The sequence below is a fragment of the Pelodiscus sinensis genome, chromosome 1 (assembly GCF_052426305.1).
Source record: "Pelodiscus sinensis isolate ZL-2025 chromosome 1, ASM5242630v1, whole genome shotgun sequence".
NCBI lineage: Eukaryota > Metazoa > Chordata > Testudines > Trionychidae > Pelodiscus > Pelodiscus sinensis.
The window spans coordinates 177500284-177514902 of record NC_143052.1 but is presented as its reverse complement, the minus strand read 5'-3'; the positions used below and the strand labels follow the sequence as shown (position 1 = coordinate 177514902).

The 14619-nt window shown below is 38.2% G+C and overlaps 1 protein-coding gene across 4 annotated transcripts in view; it reads right to left on the bottom strand.

The window, feature by feature from the left end:
* Nucleotides 1-390: 390 nt before the first annotated feature.
* USP25 (ubiquitin specific peptidase 25) overlaps nt 391-14619 on the bottom strand; it is a 135621-nt gene continuing 121392 nt past the window's right edge. For all 4 annotated transcript variants that reach the window (XM_075909861.2, XM_075909871.2, XM_075909879.2 and 1 more), the window contains 6 exons: nt 11182-11360; nt 10130-10208; nt 7946-8025; nt 3941-4064; nt 2324-2519; nt 391-1830 (listed from right to left, as the gene is read on the bottom strand). In XM_075909861.2, the coding sequence (XP_075765976.2) occupies nt 1658-1830; nt 2324-2519; nt 3941-4064; nt 7946-8025; nt 10130-10208; nt 11182-11360 (831 nt within the window). In that variant the 3' untranslated portion in view covers nt 391-1657. The remainder of the gene's footprint in view (nt 1831-2323; nt 2520-3940; nt 4065-7945; nt 8026-10129; nt 10209-11181; nt 11361-14619) is intronic.

The following is a 14619-nucleotide window of genomic DNA, read 5'->3' as shown; positions in this document are numbered from 1 at the left end:
TTGGGAAAAGAATTTCTACTTGGCTTCTGCATACTTTTGTTGTATACCATTTTGCATATTTTTGAAAATTTGGATATATTTTTGAAGACAGCACAGAAAAATCTTTTAATAGATTTTGAACCTATACGCGAGCTCTTTTACACACTTCATCCAATACACAATAAAGTGCCCATCCCAAAAAGCAATAAATACGAAGTCTGAAGGATAAACTAAAACACTTATTTTTGTGAGGGCCAAAGGCATACCCATTCTACTGCCAGATGGGCAACTTTTGTGCTTCACCATCTCTTCCCTCTGTTTTTCACTACTATATAACTAGTAAAAAAAAACCAAGAGACAGGATAGAACCAGACAGCACTTGAGTGTCGCTCCAATAAACACATACACATAAATATTTACGTCTTTTACTGTTCTAGCACAAAATGTTGTCTATAAAGATAAGGAATCAAAATATTTTCAGGTAACAGGATTACCTGAGGACGTATTAACTCCTTTTCATAAAACAATCAAGTTTCTTCATTAAAATCAGAGTCTTTCAGTTCTACAAAATAAACTCTACAGAGTTCATTTACTTCTGGGAGAAAGTAAATTAGGCCAGATATATTATTTTTGAAATCTTTTACTGTAACAGTACTAGCAACCAATTTCACAGCAAGAGTTAGTGAAAGCTTACATTTCTGAGCTAGAGTAGTGTGCAATTTACATAATTTAAACACAAATTTTATAAAACAAAAAATACGTAATCTGTGATGGATTCTAGAGTCTTACATATTTCATAATTACAAAGCCCTCATTTAATTTACTCTACTCAATCAATTAAATCTTAAAATAAATCTGAGAGCCTGCTGTATATAATATAGCTTCTAGTCCTATGGAAAATAGTGTATTTTTTTTAAAAAAGGTCTTCTATGAATAGAAGAAAGGTGCAATTAATTTTTGTTTCAGAAGCAAACCTTTAACTTCACTTTAAACCCAATGTGGCTTCAAAATAAATGTGTTCAGGTGCAGTATTATACAGATCAGTAAGGAATATACAAAAAGTAGGGTGTGTAACAAAACTCTGACAAATTTCCAATGTGCTGACATACAGTAATCAGTGATCATCTCTAAAGAAACTGGCCATAAGAACCATGCCTATAAACTCAATGACCAATCAACATATCGCATCTGTATCTTGTCTAAAAAAATAGTTATATAATACACTAATATACAATGTATCTGCTTGCAAACACAGGAATAGCCATAAATAAAATTTTATTCTTCCATTTCATTTACAAGCTACCAAGTACCATGTATTTACACAGCACTGGACACTTAAAATAGTTGCAGTCACAGAATGATCCAGACTGAATAAAAAGTTGCTGATAAAGTAAAGGATCTTAAGATAAAAGCAAAGTAATACTGTAACAGACAAGAGGCAAAAAAGCAGTTTTGTAATGTTGCATCAATGCTGGTTGAAACAAAAACCGAGCCCCATGCGATTCTCAGCTTCAATTGTTTGTAGTCTGGCTAAAGTCTGCACAGTCATTGTGTCTTTTGCAATTATTAAAATAAAAAAGTTAAAAACTATAGCAGCAACAAGCAAACCCTGTGATAGGTAGGCAAGGGTTAAGAACTAAAAAAGTTTATATAATGTGCTTAGGAAGCTTTGCAGAGTTTATCTTCCATCTGCTGGAGTTCGACTGAGTGACAACATGATTCGGGCAAATCGCTCACACAGTTCGTGTGTGGAATAGGAAGGTAACTTTGGTGGGTCATTGAAACCTTTAATCTCTGTAGAGCAATCTAGAAGTTTTGGCAGGAAGTCTGTCAGCTTTTCTTGCAAGTTAGCTGCAAACATAAAAAATAAATGTAAGCCCTTACTGCTCATAGAAGCAATAAAGCAAAAAATTGCTCCATAGCACTAGCTTCCCTTCTTTGCTAGTTTCACTTTGTTACAAAAATCTTTCCTTAGTATTCTAGGCCTCAACTAGGAATCAGTAAATGATTTATCCAGTAGGACAGTGCTCTGCAATAGATTAAAATATTCTCTAGCTCATCAGGAATACACTAGAAAAAAGATGAAATAAGCAATTATATGAATTTGAAACTTTCCCCCTTTTAAACTGACTTGATACAATACTTGACTCTTTTAGTGTCCAGTACGATGGCACAAACAACACTTGCCATTTGTGGATCTCAAAGCATAGTTCAAAGAAATAAAGACCTATATCTAACTTGAAGAGAAGATATAAGCTAGATCTGACTTAAAGATCAGAATCATTAGGTCTACAGCTTCGTGTGCGCGTGTCTCTGTCTGTCTTTTAATGTAAGTAATACTTACGTTCCATTTCTTGTCCAAGATACGAACACCACCGGTTTCTCATATCTTCCACAGCAGCAATATCCTTTTCTTCCATTTCATCAACCAGTAGCAATGGCAAACATGGAACTATAAGCTCGTTCATAATGATCAGCCCATTATTTACTTCTTGATCATCTCCAGACTCGAAGAGTGCTGCAGCATGTTCATTTAGTTTCTTCATGCAATGCCATAAAAAAGGAAAACCTGTAAGTATTCACCATTCCACATTTCTCCAAGAATTGGCTTTTTAAAAAAAGATTTATGCCTCAAACAAAAAATCTGAAAATCGGCAGTGACCATATCACAAGTTTTAAGTCACGCAATCCTCGCAAACGCTTTGCCAAACTGGTCTTAGATTACTGTTCTCTGTAACAGATATTTCAATGGGTGCTTGACAACTCATAATTGTGTAATTATGCCAGAGGCCACTGTTGTCAGTTCTTTCTATGGCTGATTAAAATCAAGTTAGGGGTGGGAGAGCGAGAGAAAAGATTCCATTTCTACTGCTGCCCTTTCTAGTATTAGTCCTCCTGTTAACCAGTACCACTGTGGCAATTTGCTGTCCAACACTAGGGTCTGCGACTATTCTTTGCCCAATGTTCCTACATCTACACTACTAGCCTGGATCAACACTGAGTTCAATCCACTGGTGGCTGATTTAGCAGGACGAGTTAAGACCCACCAAATGGTCTGCATACTGCTCTCCTGTCAACCCTGTTACTCTATCCCAGACAAGAAGGCTACGTCTACACTGCAAAGTTTTTGCACAAAAACCCGTGGAGCGTCCACATCTCAAATGCACTTTTGCACAAGGACATGAAGAGTAAAACAGCAGAACAGAGGGCTTTTTGTGCCATAGATAAACATCATTTTACAAAGCATAACTCCCTTTTGAATAAGAGATCTTGCGCAAAAAGGCAAGTGTGGACACTCCAGAGAGGTTTCTTGCACAAGAAACCCCTATGGGGAAAAGCACAGGTGCTTTCCTGCGCAAGAGCGTCCATGCAGTGTGGATGCTCTCTTGCGCAAAAGCACAATGCATTTGCGATGTGCTTTGAGGTGTGGACATGCTCTTGCGCAAGAAGTTTTTGTGCAAAAACTCTTGCACAAAAGGCTTCTTGCACAGGAAGCATGTAGTGTAAATGTAGCCGAAGAGTAAAGAAAATCAATGGGAGAGTTCCTCCTGTTCATCCCCTGTGGTACAGAACTCAATGTATAGTAATTTGACACAAGATACTTCCATCTCCAGCTGTTATTCACATAGCTGAAGTTGTCCAGTTTAAGTGAACTTTCTGTTACAGATGTAGCCTATGTGAAGCAGTGGGCAGATTTATTATAATGCCACAGTAAAACAGGCAGGTGCAGACTCTGGGAGCAACAACAGAAATTATAATTTTATTTTTAAATTCTTATTTTTACATTGCTTCCTTCTCCACTGTTAGCCCTGTTCTTATAAGAGGGTGTGGAATAGCCCTTAACTTGTTACATTATTGTACAAAAGAAGTTTGCAATTGTAAATTTGCATAAAAACTACCTACGGTTGTCTATTATTTCAAACATGCAATAACTACAAAATTAGAGTCATATTCCACTTACAAGCAAACATTCTCTTCTGTAATGCGATATCAGCTCTTCATCATGCCCTCTATACAGGCCTCTGGACAAGAGTTCTTTGTTATTCTGATAAGCATAGATAAGGTAAAGCAAGGCTTCCATATAACTAAAACACACACAAAGAAAGTACATATGCACATGAGATTTATAATGCCCTTCTACAGGTAAGTCAATACAGTAAAAAAAAGCATTCGACCACTCTAACTTGAAATGATTTCCCTTTGTATTGGCTAGTACATTTTCTCCTCAGCGCACACCAGTACAATGTTCTTTTGCAACCATAAACCAGATCCAAAGCTGAAATCAATGTGAAGTTTTTCACTGACTTCAAGTGGCTGTGAATTAGGCCTTACATACACAGGGAAAATTTTCTTCTTGGCTATGTCTAGACTGCAGGCTTCTTTCGAAAGAGGCTCTTTCGAAAGCATCTTTTGAAAGAGCATCTTTCGAAAGATCGCGTCTAAACTGCAGGCGGATCTTTCGAAAGAGAAATCCGCTTTCTCGAAAGAGCACCCAGCGAGTCTGGATGCTCTCTTTCGAAGACGGCCTCTTTACATTGAAGAACGCCTTCCTTCGAAAGAGGAACTTTCGAAGGAAGGCGTTCTTCCTCGTGAAACGAGGTTTACCGCCATCGAAAGAAAAGCCGCGTTCTTTCGAAATAATTTCGAAAGAACGCGGCTTGAGTCTGGACGCAGGGGAAGTTTTTTCGGGAAAAGGCTACTTTTCCCGAAAAAACCCCTGAGTCTGGACACGGCCTAGACATTTGACACATGTTGGGTCGGATTTTCCAATATACAGCAATTTGTGTAGCTATATATTAGAAAATTTCATTTCACAAATGTGAATTTCCAGAGAACTTATTTTCATTGTACATCAATTATAGCGTCCTCAAATTAACACTTGAATTTAGATTGATGGAAATGCTCACAGATGCATAACTGGCACGGCCACCCCAAAAGCAAATATTTGTAGTACTGAGCTACTTGCAATTTTTCACCTTAATCAAAAATAAATTAATGATGGACACATGTACATTACAGCTGAAGAATGAATAATAAAGAACCTAACAATACAATTTTATGATAGACAAAACAGACCTCGCAGCCTTGACACTGGTTGTGAAAAAGTATTAAGGAACACATTAGGAAATTTGGCATAGTCTGATTAGAGCAACAGAAAGAGAAAATGAAGGCAAGTATTTTCTGAAGATGCCTTGAAATGAGTGATTATTTAAAGAAAAATTGTATTTTTGTGCAAGCAAATAGCTTAAGGTGAACGCCACAATAAAATTTGTTTTGGTGCAACACAATATCAGTATAGACAGGAAAGTGGGCTACATGATCAAAAAGTGCTGGTGGCAGTGACTGATGATTACTTCAGTCCTCTCTAGGCCAGTTCTAAAAAAAATTACTGTATAAATCTGTACTTTTGTACATACTTTTACAGGGGTGGCCAAACAGTGGCTTGCAAGCCGCAGATGGTGCTTCACCCCTGAAAGTACGACTCATGAAGCCGCCCCATGCGCCCCTAGAAATGGCGGCAAAATGGCATCCGCAAGATTGTGGTAGCCAATGGGAGCCCGGTGTGGCCAAAAAGTCTAATCCGGTTTTTAAAGGGGCAGCTTCCTTTTTTTTTCCTGGTGCAGCTCTTCACATTTTTTCTGCTGATGTTTCAGCTCTCTTCGTTTAATGGGTTGGCCACCCCTGTTCTATTAGCTCCATACTCTATGTAGCTCTTTCATGGGTCAAGCTGCTAAACTGACTCTCCTTAGCATGTCTGGCTGGCTGGGCAACAAATTATTGCTTAGACAGATGAAATTACTATTTCTGGCAGCACAGATCTCTTGTATCAGAATTTCTGACCTGTGGATTTTGCCCCAAAAATCCTTAGCTCAAGGGCAGCTGCTCAGTAGTGGAAGCTCTCCTGTCTTTCAAGCCATATGCAAGATGTCTGAAGAGGACATCATCATTCACACAATCCAGGTTGGTAAAAGAAGTGAGAATTACACTGGTATTTGTGGAAACTTGCTCAAGGAGCCAATCTACTGCATGGCAGTACAGCGCTGGGGCCAAGACAAAACCCAACTTCACTGGGATCTAGTATAAAATCTGTTAGACCAATGGCTCTCAAACTGTAGTCCATGAACCGTCTTGCAGGTAGGCCTTAGACATGGGGCTTGCCCCTCTCCTGCAACAGGGAGTCTGTGATGACACTCCAGCTCCACACCTCCCCCCATGAATTTGGAGTGCTGCAGTCCCACTACAGAGGAAGAGGGAGCATCACGGATCATATACAGCTAGCGGGGGGAGTAAACAGCTCTGCTTGCAGCCACTCCCCCTCCTCCTGGCTGTGGGAACGGCGGTGCAGGAAATGGCTCATCTGGAGACTTTCCCTGCTGCTCCCATTGGCTGGAAACATGGCCAATGGGAGAAGTAGCTGGGAGTGACGGGAGGCATGAAGTCAGGTAAGCGCCCCCCATCCTCCTCACACACACCTCCTATCAAAAGCCCATAGCTGCACCCAGGTCTTGCACTTTCCCTTCTAACTCCCCTCCCTCTCACCCAGCCTACTTCTGTACTCTCCCTTTCTTCCTCCCGTAGTGCTCCAGACTCCAGGCTGCTCCTGCACCCATTTTGTCATCATAGGTGGTTGGCTGGTGGTCCACAGAAAGATCGGTATTGAGTAGGGTGGGCTGTGGGCCAAACAGTTTGAGAACCAGTGTGTTACACCTAGGGGACATCCACTGCAGTTATGTCCCTGAGTCATTCTGAAGATTTTTAATTCACCTAAAGAGGATACTGGAAACATCAGTGGAAAGAGGGCTTTCTACAGGTAAGCTGTAGTAACAGAACCATACGCTGCTATCAAAGGACAACTGAATATTTGATGGATCCCACATAAAAAAAGAGGATGAGCAAATTCAATGTCCATTGAAGATTCTCCAGCAGTGAAGTCTGAGTGCACAGGGTAATGGATTTTTGCAAGGTTAGCCTACAGCTGGATGAGTAGGACATGTAGAAACACTTTTCTGGTAACAGAAATCAAGGTTTTTGGCCTTTGTTTCCTCTCAGCATGCACGCCTTTTCTGAACAGTGGGATGATTATCCCTTCCTTCTACTCTGCTGGTACTTTCCCTGTACAAACCTGGAAAAAAAAGTTGGTGTCATACTAACCTTAGGGGTTGCATCGAGCACCTAAGACCTTTGGGGTTGTGCCTTCAGATTCAGCATCATGCTGCTCTGCAGTTTATTTAAGGCAAAGCAGATCTCATCTAAAATAGGTGCTCTACACAGATTTTGGGTGCAGGAGCTGCATTATCTACTATTGTGACCAGACCAGAGCTTGGAGTCACTTAGAATGGTGAAGTGCACACTCATAGTATTCTTTACATCTTTGCAGGACTTCTTTGTGGATTGACCTTGTTTTACTTTTAGACTTATTTATCTCCATAAACCCTGCACAAAGTCCAATTCTGGACCAATGTGATAGAATAGTCTTTAATGCAGGTTATCATTTGTATGCCTTATTCCTTCTTTTGCGAAGTTCTGAAAACAAACTTACGTGCGCAAGCCCCCTTTATATGAGAAGACTGCTGGCATGCCATTCTTAGCAAGAGACCCTTGACTTTGGAAACTGCTCTCCACTTTGATCTTCAGAGCTTAGATTCATATATTGGGCATTTTGGAAATCCCAAACTTCACCACACCCCCAAAAATGGAGGTGATTATATTTATGGTTGGGTATTCCGTACTGTGTCATTTTAATTTATGCAATAAATAGTCAAATATTTCTAGTTACCCATTTTAATATATTCCAAGTAATATCTGTCTTTCTGAAAAAATTGTATTTAATATACTTAAATATTTTTTCTTTTACATTTATTATTTTTCCATTAATCTGGTTTAATTTTCATCTTGGAAACAGACTGTTAAATGTCTAATGTTTAAAATAACCCCACAGTTTGAATTCTATAATGTTACCTCTTACCTCTTTTTTTGAAAAAGTTCCAATCCTACCATGAGATACATGGTTGTTTCTCGGTAAGTTCTATATTCTTGATGCCATCTCTGCACATAAAAATATATTTAGAACGTTCACTGATACAAATGAGAGCTACATTTTGCACTCTTCACAGAGCATTGCATACATAAAATCAATGCTCATGAATAATTTGGAGGATAAATTAAAGAATTCTGAGAATATTTTCCACAATAAAAGGAAATATCTTATACTGATTAAAGCATTTGTCATACAGAGAAAAATAAAATTTGTAAACTGTGTAACAAAGTGCTAACAAAAATTCCATAGAATTACATGTACAATTCACTACCATGTAAAAGGAACCAATACAGAATTCTAACAGGAATACCATATAAAAACATTTTTATTTCCTTTTAAGTGAGAAGAACAATCAAAATGGGATTATCTGTTTTTTGCAGAAAACGGTGTTTTGAACATGTGCAAGGAGGAGAGGAGACATGCACGTACAGTCTCAGAGCCAAGATCTGTATCAAGGGATGCTAGATATTGTGTAACTGAATATTCATGTAACTGCATGAGATCTTAGTGGTTACACAACTATTGAATAGTTCTTGGAGGTGGGGCTGGCAGCCAGTGCACTCCTGGCCCCATCCCCGGGGAGCCTCCCCCCCCCCCCCGCCACTCCACACTGCTGCTACTCTTATCAGAGCAGCAGCGCAGGGTGACAGGCAGGAGCAGATCCACCAGGGGAACCAGTTTAAAAACCAGCTCCCCACGCAGACCAACTGTCTGCCACCCCATGATGCTATCTCTAATACAGAGGCAGCAACACATGACAACAGCAGCTCCATCCGAGGGGTCCAAGCTCCCTGTGGACAGAGGCTGCTACGTGGGATATAGAGAAGCCTCTGTCCACAGAGAAGCCTCTGTCCTGTGAGCCCAGACCACTGGGCAGTGTGTGTGTGTGTGTGTGTGTGTGTGCGCATGCGTGGGGCTGGGGGAGGACAGGCAGGTCCGTGGAGCTGGCTTCCTGCAGGTATCTGCTCCACCTGCCCACCCCTCTCACCCACCGCGCTGCTGCCTCTCTATCAAAGGCAGCAGTGTAGGGGTGAGGGAGGCAGATCCAGTGCTCTTTGGGAGCCAGCTTTTAAGCAGCTCCTCATAGGCACTGACTCAGGCTCCCCTTCCCCCATTCTGCCTCTGACAAATAGGCTTATTGGTTAATTGTGTAGTCGTCTACACATTGACATCCCTAGTATACATCTATATAAAGTTATGTAGGAATGGGAAAGAATTTGAACCTAGAACAGAAAAAGAAGTATGACAGAGAATCACTGGGAAGTGAGAGCAGATAGTAAGGCCATTGAGCCAAGTTCAGGCCTTTGGGGTTGATAAAAGGGGTGCCGGGCATCTGTGCCTTCCCTTAGTTTGGTATGGGCAAGATCACTTTTTCCTCTGGCCCCATCAGCAAAAATAGGAGGTTGACGTGATAGGACCAGTGTGGGAAATGAACAGCATAAGCCAGATTTAGCCCCGAATTAATTTAAAGCACATATATATCTTCAAACATGTGACTAAAGGCTTTAATAAAAAGACTTGATATTTAGCTGGAATTTGATCAGTTTTCTCTAAACTGACTTGTCAACATTTCAACCTTGAGTAGTATTTGTGAACATTTTAAAATAAGAGTAACATACTCCAAATATTTCAAGGTTTTTAATTTTTTGGGGGGGGAGAGTTAATCTGTAAGTGGTCTCAGTGAGAGAAAGGATGTACATGAACCTGATTTTTGCCAATACGTGGGGAATGACAGCATATCAGCTGGAGATAAACTGTAATCAGGTTCTACTGACCTAAACCCACCAACCCTATTTTGAAGAGAGGGTCGCTATTCTTAGAGACAATCAGCTCACTCAGTGGTTAATTATTGGGCACCAAATTGTATCAACTGTCATTAGGTAGTAGGAAAAGACAAATAAACTATCTTTTAATTATGGCACTACTCAAAAATGTGACCTTCCCAAAGATAAATGTTTGTTCAACACTTATCTACACATCTTATTGTAAGAACATGGGAAATTCAGTTAACAAGATAAACTGTGCACCATAAATGAACAAAAGATTCCTTCTGAATTATTCTAGTAGGTAATTATTATACGTTATAATTTATTAGAGAAAAAGTATACTGGCCTCATACTCCTCCATATTTACTTCATCAGGCTTTATCATTTCAAGTTTGGCTTGAGCCACTTTCATTATGTTACGGCATCTTAAAAAGAAAGAAAGAGTTGCAAAAAAATTAGTTGGTGGTAACTGAAAACTCAGAGACATGTTTATACTGCAAAGATAATAGCCCAAAATACTCCAAGAAAACATGATTAGAGCACTACAAAATGTGACTGAAGTACAAACAGGAAGTGTGATTTCCTATATACTACTCGACTTCCCTGCCGTGTGAATAGGAGAGTTACAGGACTCTCTCATAATTACTCTACAAATATGTAAAAATCAATCACTATATTTTAACTTTCAACTTTTGCCAAAATGCCACAGTAGGCTTTAAAAGTTAAAAAAAAAAAAAAAAAAATCAGGTGTCAAATCTACCAGAACTTTTAATAATTTTTATTGTAATTTTGGAGAATTATAATCTGAATCTTCAAGAGCTGATATTGTGAGAAGGGGTCAGGATGCACTTGTATAATCTTTCACTTTGTTTTTATATAGGTGAACAAGTGGAAATAGTTAGGATATAGCACAGAAAACGCCATAGTGAGTTAGACAAGTTGCCAATCTAGCCTGATTGTTACAAATTGTTTCACGGAAAAGAACAAGAACGTATAATGATAAACTGTGGAACACTACTACATCCATAGTGAACATTTCTAACCACCCATTGATATTTTATGACATCAAACATAAGGGTTTCTCTCTAATTTAACCCAGGAATGTTCCCATTATCCATATAAATATGTAATTCTAACCTAAATGGTACTAAATTCTTGGATATATTGATACCTGGCAGCAAGGAGTTCCACAATTTTTTAGAAGTATTTTATGTTGAAAATTGCAACCTTGTACAAAGAGAAACCATACTGAAGTGGTGACTAGACAAATACATTGTTCATAGGGGGTACCTAATACCCATATTGTACATACAATGCATAAAACAGAGTTAAATGTTTTATCCTTCAACAGCTAAACAAAAAAATGTGTAAGATTAACATCTCTCATTTTCCCATTACCTTTCATCAAAGCTCAGATTGTGATCTGCAAACTGTTCCAATAATGTTCTCTCAATTATTTTCTTTGGTGCCTCATTTTGCATGAAGTAGACAACTGCATGATGCAAACGGTAATCACATTCAGGTGGTGGATCATCCTGAGCCAATTTTAGTAGCCGTGCATACTCCAATTTTATTGCCTACATGAGTCAACAAAAATATAAATTATTTTTTCAACTAACCTTTTCAAGTGAAGTCTTTTTATTTTTCTGAAGTTAACATCCTCCTATTGCTGGTCTCGCTTTCTGCTAGCCAACGACTTCTCTAGCCCTCCCATCTTTTTACCCAAGGTAAAGCTATCTACTATATGACTCTATAACTGTACAAAACTACTGCAGTCATTTTAGCCAGTGATTTATTCTGAAACTGTACATGTTGAAAAATAATTCTTGCCTGAGTTAAAATGCAAAAAAGCACACACAAAACCCCCAAAACAAACAAACCACAACTTCTTAAAAGAGAAAGTTAAATGAATGTGGAAAGCTTTTTAAAAATATATTTAAACGTAATAAAATGGCTTACATGGAGAACCTAATTATCTGATTTCTACTGCTGCTCAAGTCCTCAACAGCATCAGCAGTTTACACTTTTCCCCTTTATATTAGTGAGAAGAAATGTTTTCCCATCTTTGCAGGCACTTTTTTAAAGAGAAATTCTAATTTACATGAAAATTTGTATTGTATTCATTGACTACTTAATTATTGATTGGGACCACTGTGTGGGGGAAAAAAGAAGACAAATAGCTGAGAGAAATGGTGCAGCAAGATCTCTTTTTCCTAAAAGGTATAACAACGATCAGATACCATGGTAAACAAACGTCAACTTGAACTAAGTGAATGTATACAGTGTCTCCACGCAAGGGAGAGTATATTTAATACTATAGCAAATCTTGAATAAAACAAACAACATTCAGTTTCAAAGCACTCAGAAATAAATATCCAGTTCAATATTCCAAATTCCTTTCTTCCCAACACCTGGCAAGGCTGCTCATCTCAGCAAGACTTATCACCATTTCTTTCACATATTGAAATGTCTCCTACATTTTTACCAGTTTCCAAAATTGCTACTAACATTTAAGAAACAAAATAGTCTATGTTGCACTGAATAAACTGGATATTGCACATGGTTCCTCTTTTGACTTAGATAATCAAGCATTTCCTCTGGATTCTTTCCAAGCCACTCAATGCACATAGGTGAAATGCTACATGTTCAGAGACATGCGAAGACAGGAAGAAAGCATCATCTTGTTTTTAAGAATAGGACTTTAAAATAGCCTAATCTAATGGAAGATGTATGTGCAGGTGTTCATTTTTATTCTTTTCCTTTAACATACCAAAATGCTACTGACAAGCTTTGCATAATCGTAAAACTGAAAGAATATAATTAACACAAAGTAACGATGCCAGTAGAAGAGATTTTCTAGTAGGAGCCTTTGCTGGTATAAACTATACTAGTATACCTACAATGGAAAACCCTGCCTAGTGTGAACAAGGCCTAAGACAACATCACTAGATTCATATCACTTTACAAATTGCCTACCAACAGAAAAAAACCACCTGTTTCTACACATTTTTCATTTGACCTATTACAGTAACCGGTATCTAATCTGAGTTTTAAGATTTGTATGTGCTGAGCAGAATAGGTTTTTCTTTCTATAATTTGCAGAAAATGGCATTATGATACAACCCATATACCAGAAAAACAATTTTTCATCGGAAACGGTATACAAAAACCGTGAAGATGTTTTGCTAAATTCTGATTTTAAGACAGCTACCCTATAAAGACTTCAGGATTTAGTGAAGAATCGCTGATTCATTTCAAGTATGTTTCAAAAAGAATATCAGTAAAGCAAACTTATCCTGAAAACAAACTAAAGAAAACACATGAAAAACAGAAATTATCTTTCAAAGTACTCTTATTTCCAAAATGTCATGCAAAAAAAAAAAGTGTCATATCATTCTATTAAGGTACAGAGTAGCCAAGAGACAGAAAAAAATCACTGAAGTAACATGAAGTTACACTTAAATGTTCTTAAAGTTAGGAAATTCAGTACTGAGTCAACCACTTTACTATTAATTTGTGCATTTAACCAAAAGAACTGACTGAAAATATTCTACATATGGTTTTTATATGCAAAGTATACCACTACCAATCCCAGAAAGTGAGTAAAGCTGAAATTCCATGGGAATCTTAGATTTAGAATAGTTTCTCCATCTTCAGTTAGAACAAAAATTTATAATCTCTGAAGTTTTAGTTAACTAAACAAAACTTCAAATCAGATCAAAATGTTTTCTTTCCATTATGAGCTTTTTTTATGTATATATTCTATTACACATTAATTTGAACTTCAAAACTAAAAGTCACTTCAAACAAAAAAGTGGAACTTTTCATGTGAATTCTTCACATTTTTTTCAAAAATATAAGAAATGCATTGAAACTGACCTTTTCCCTCCCAATTTTTTTTGATGAGTCTATATTTTCCAGTGAAAAGTGTCTAGTTGAAAACTCTCTGACTAGCTCTATCAATAAGGAATAAGCCAACTCCCATTAGACTTTCTAATCTAACCAATTCGATATATAGGGTAAGAGTACCGAAGACCCTACCTGCTTCACCAAAAATTATGCATATTTTAAGAAATATATACTTCCCAAAGTAAAAATGTTTCAACTTCCACTTTTTATTTTTTAATTCTGAAAACACACATTCTCACAAAAAAAAAGTATGGAAGATTTTGCACTATATCATAGTAGCTGTTCCACTGAAGATTTAAAAGCTTATGTACAGGCAGTCCCCAGGTTACATGGATCCGACTTACATCGGATCCCTACTTACAAACGGGGTGAGGCAACCCGGCACTAGCTGCTTCCCCCCAGCAGACCAGGGAGACGTGAAGCTAGCGCTCCCCCCCCCCCCCCCCCAGCAGACCAGGGAGATGCGGAGTGGCTTTTCTCAGCAGACACTTCAGCTTGAGAATAAAGGACTGAGGGAAGTGAGGTGTGGGAGAATAAAACTGAGCTCTGGAAAAATGTTTGGCTAGAGTTTCCCCTACAATATGTACCAGTTCCGACTTACATACAAATTCAACTTAAGAACAAACCTACAGTCCCTATCTTGTATGTAACCCGGGGACTGCCTGTACTAACAATGCAGAAAGTTTACATATTAAGGAACAGTTTTAAAATCTGGGCATGTTTTCTAAATTTGATGTTACTTTGAAAAGTTAAAGCTTTGGCACACAAACAATATCTCCCAATGAAGTACAATATACAAAAGGGATAAAGCTGACACTAACAGTTAATCCAAATCATTCAACTTCTTGTTGTTGTTGTTTCTTGTTTGTTTTGAGGACAAGAGGTCTCTTAAGACCTATGATGAGCAATGTATGCAACTTAACAGCA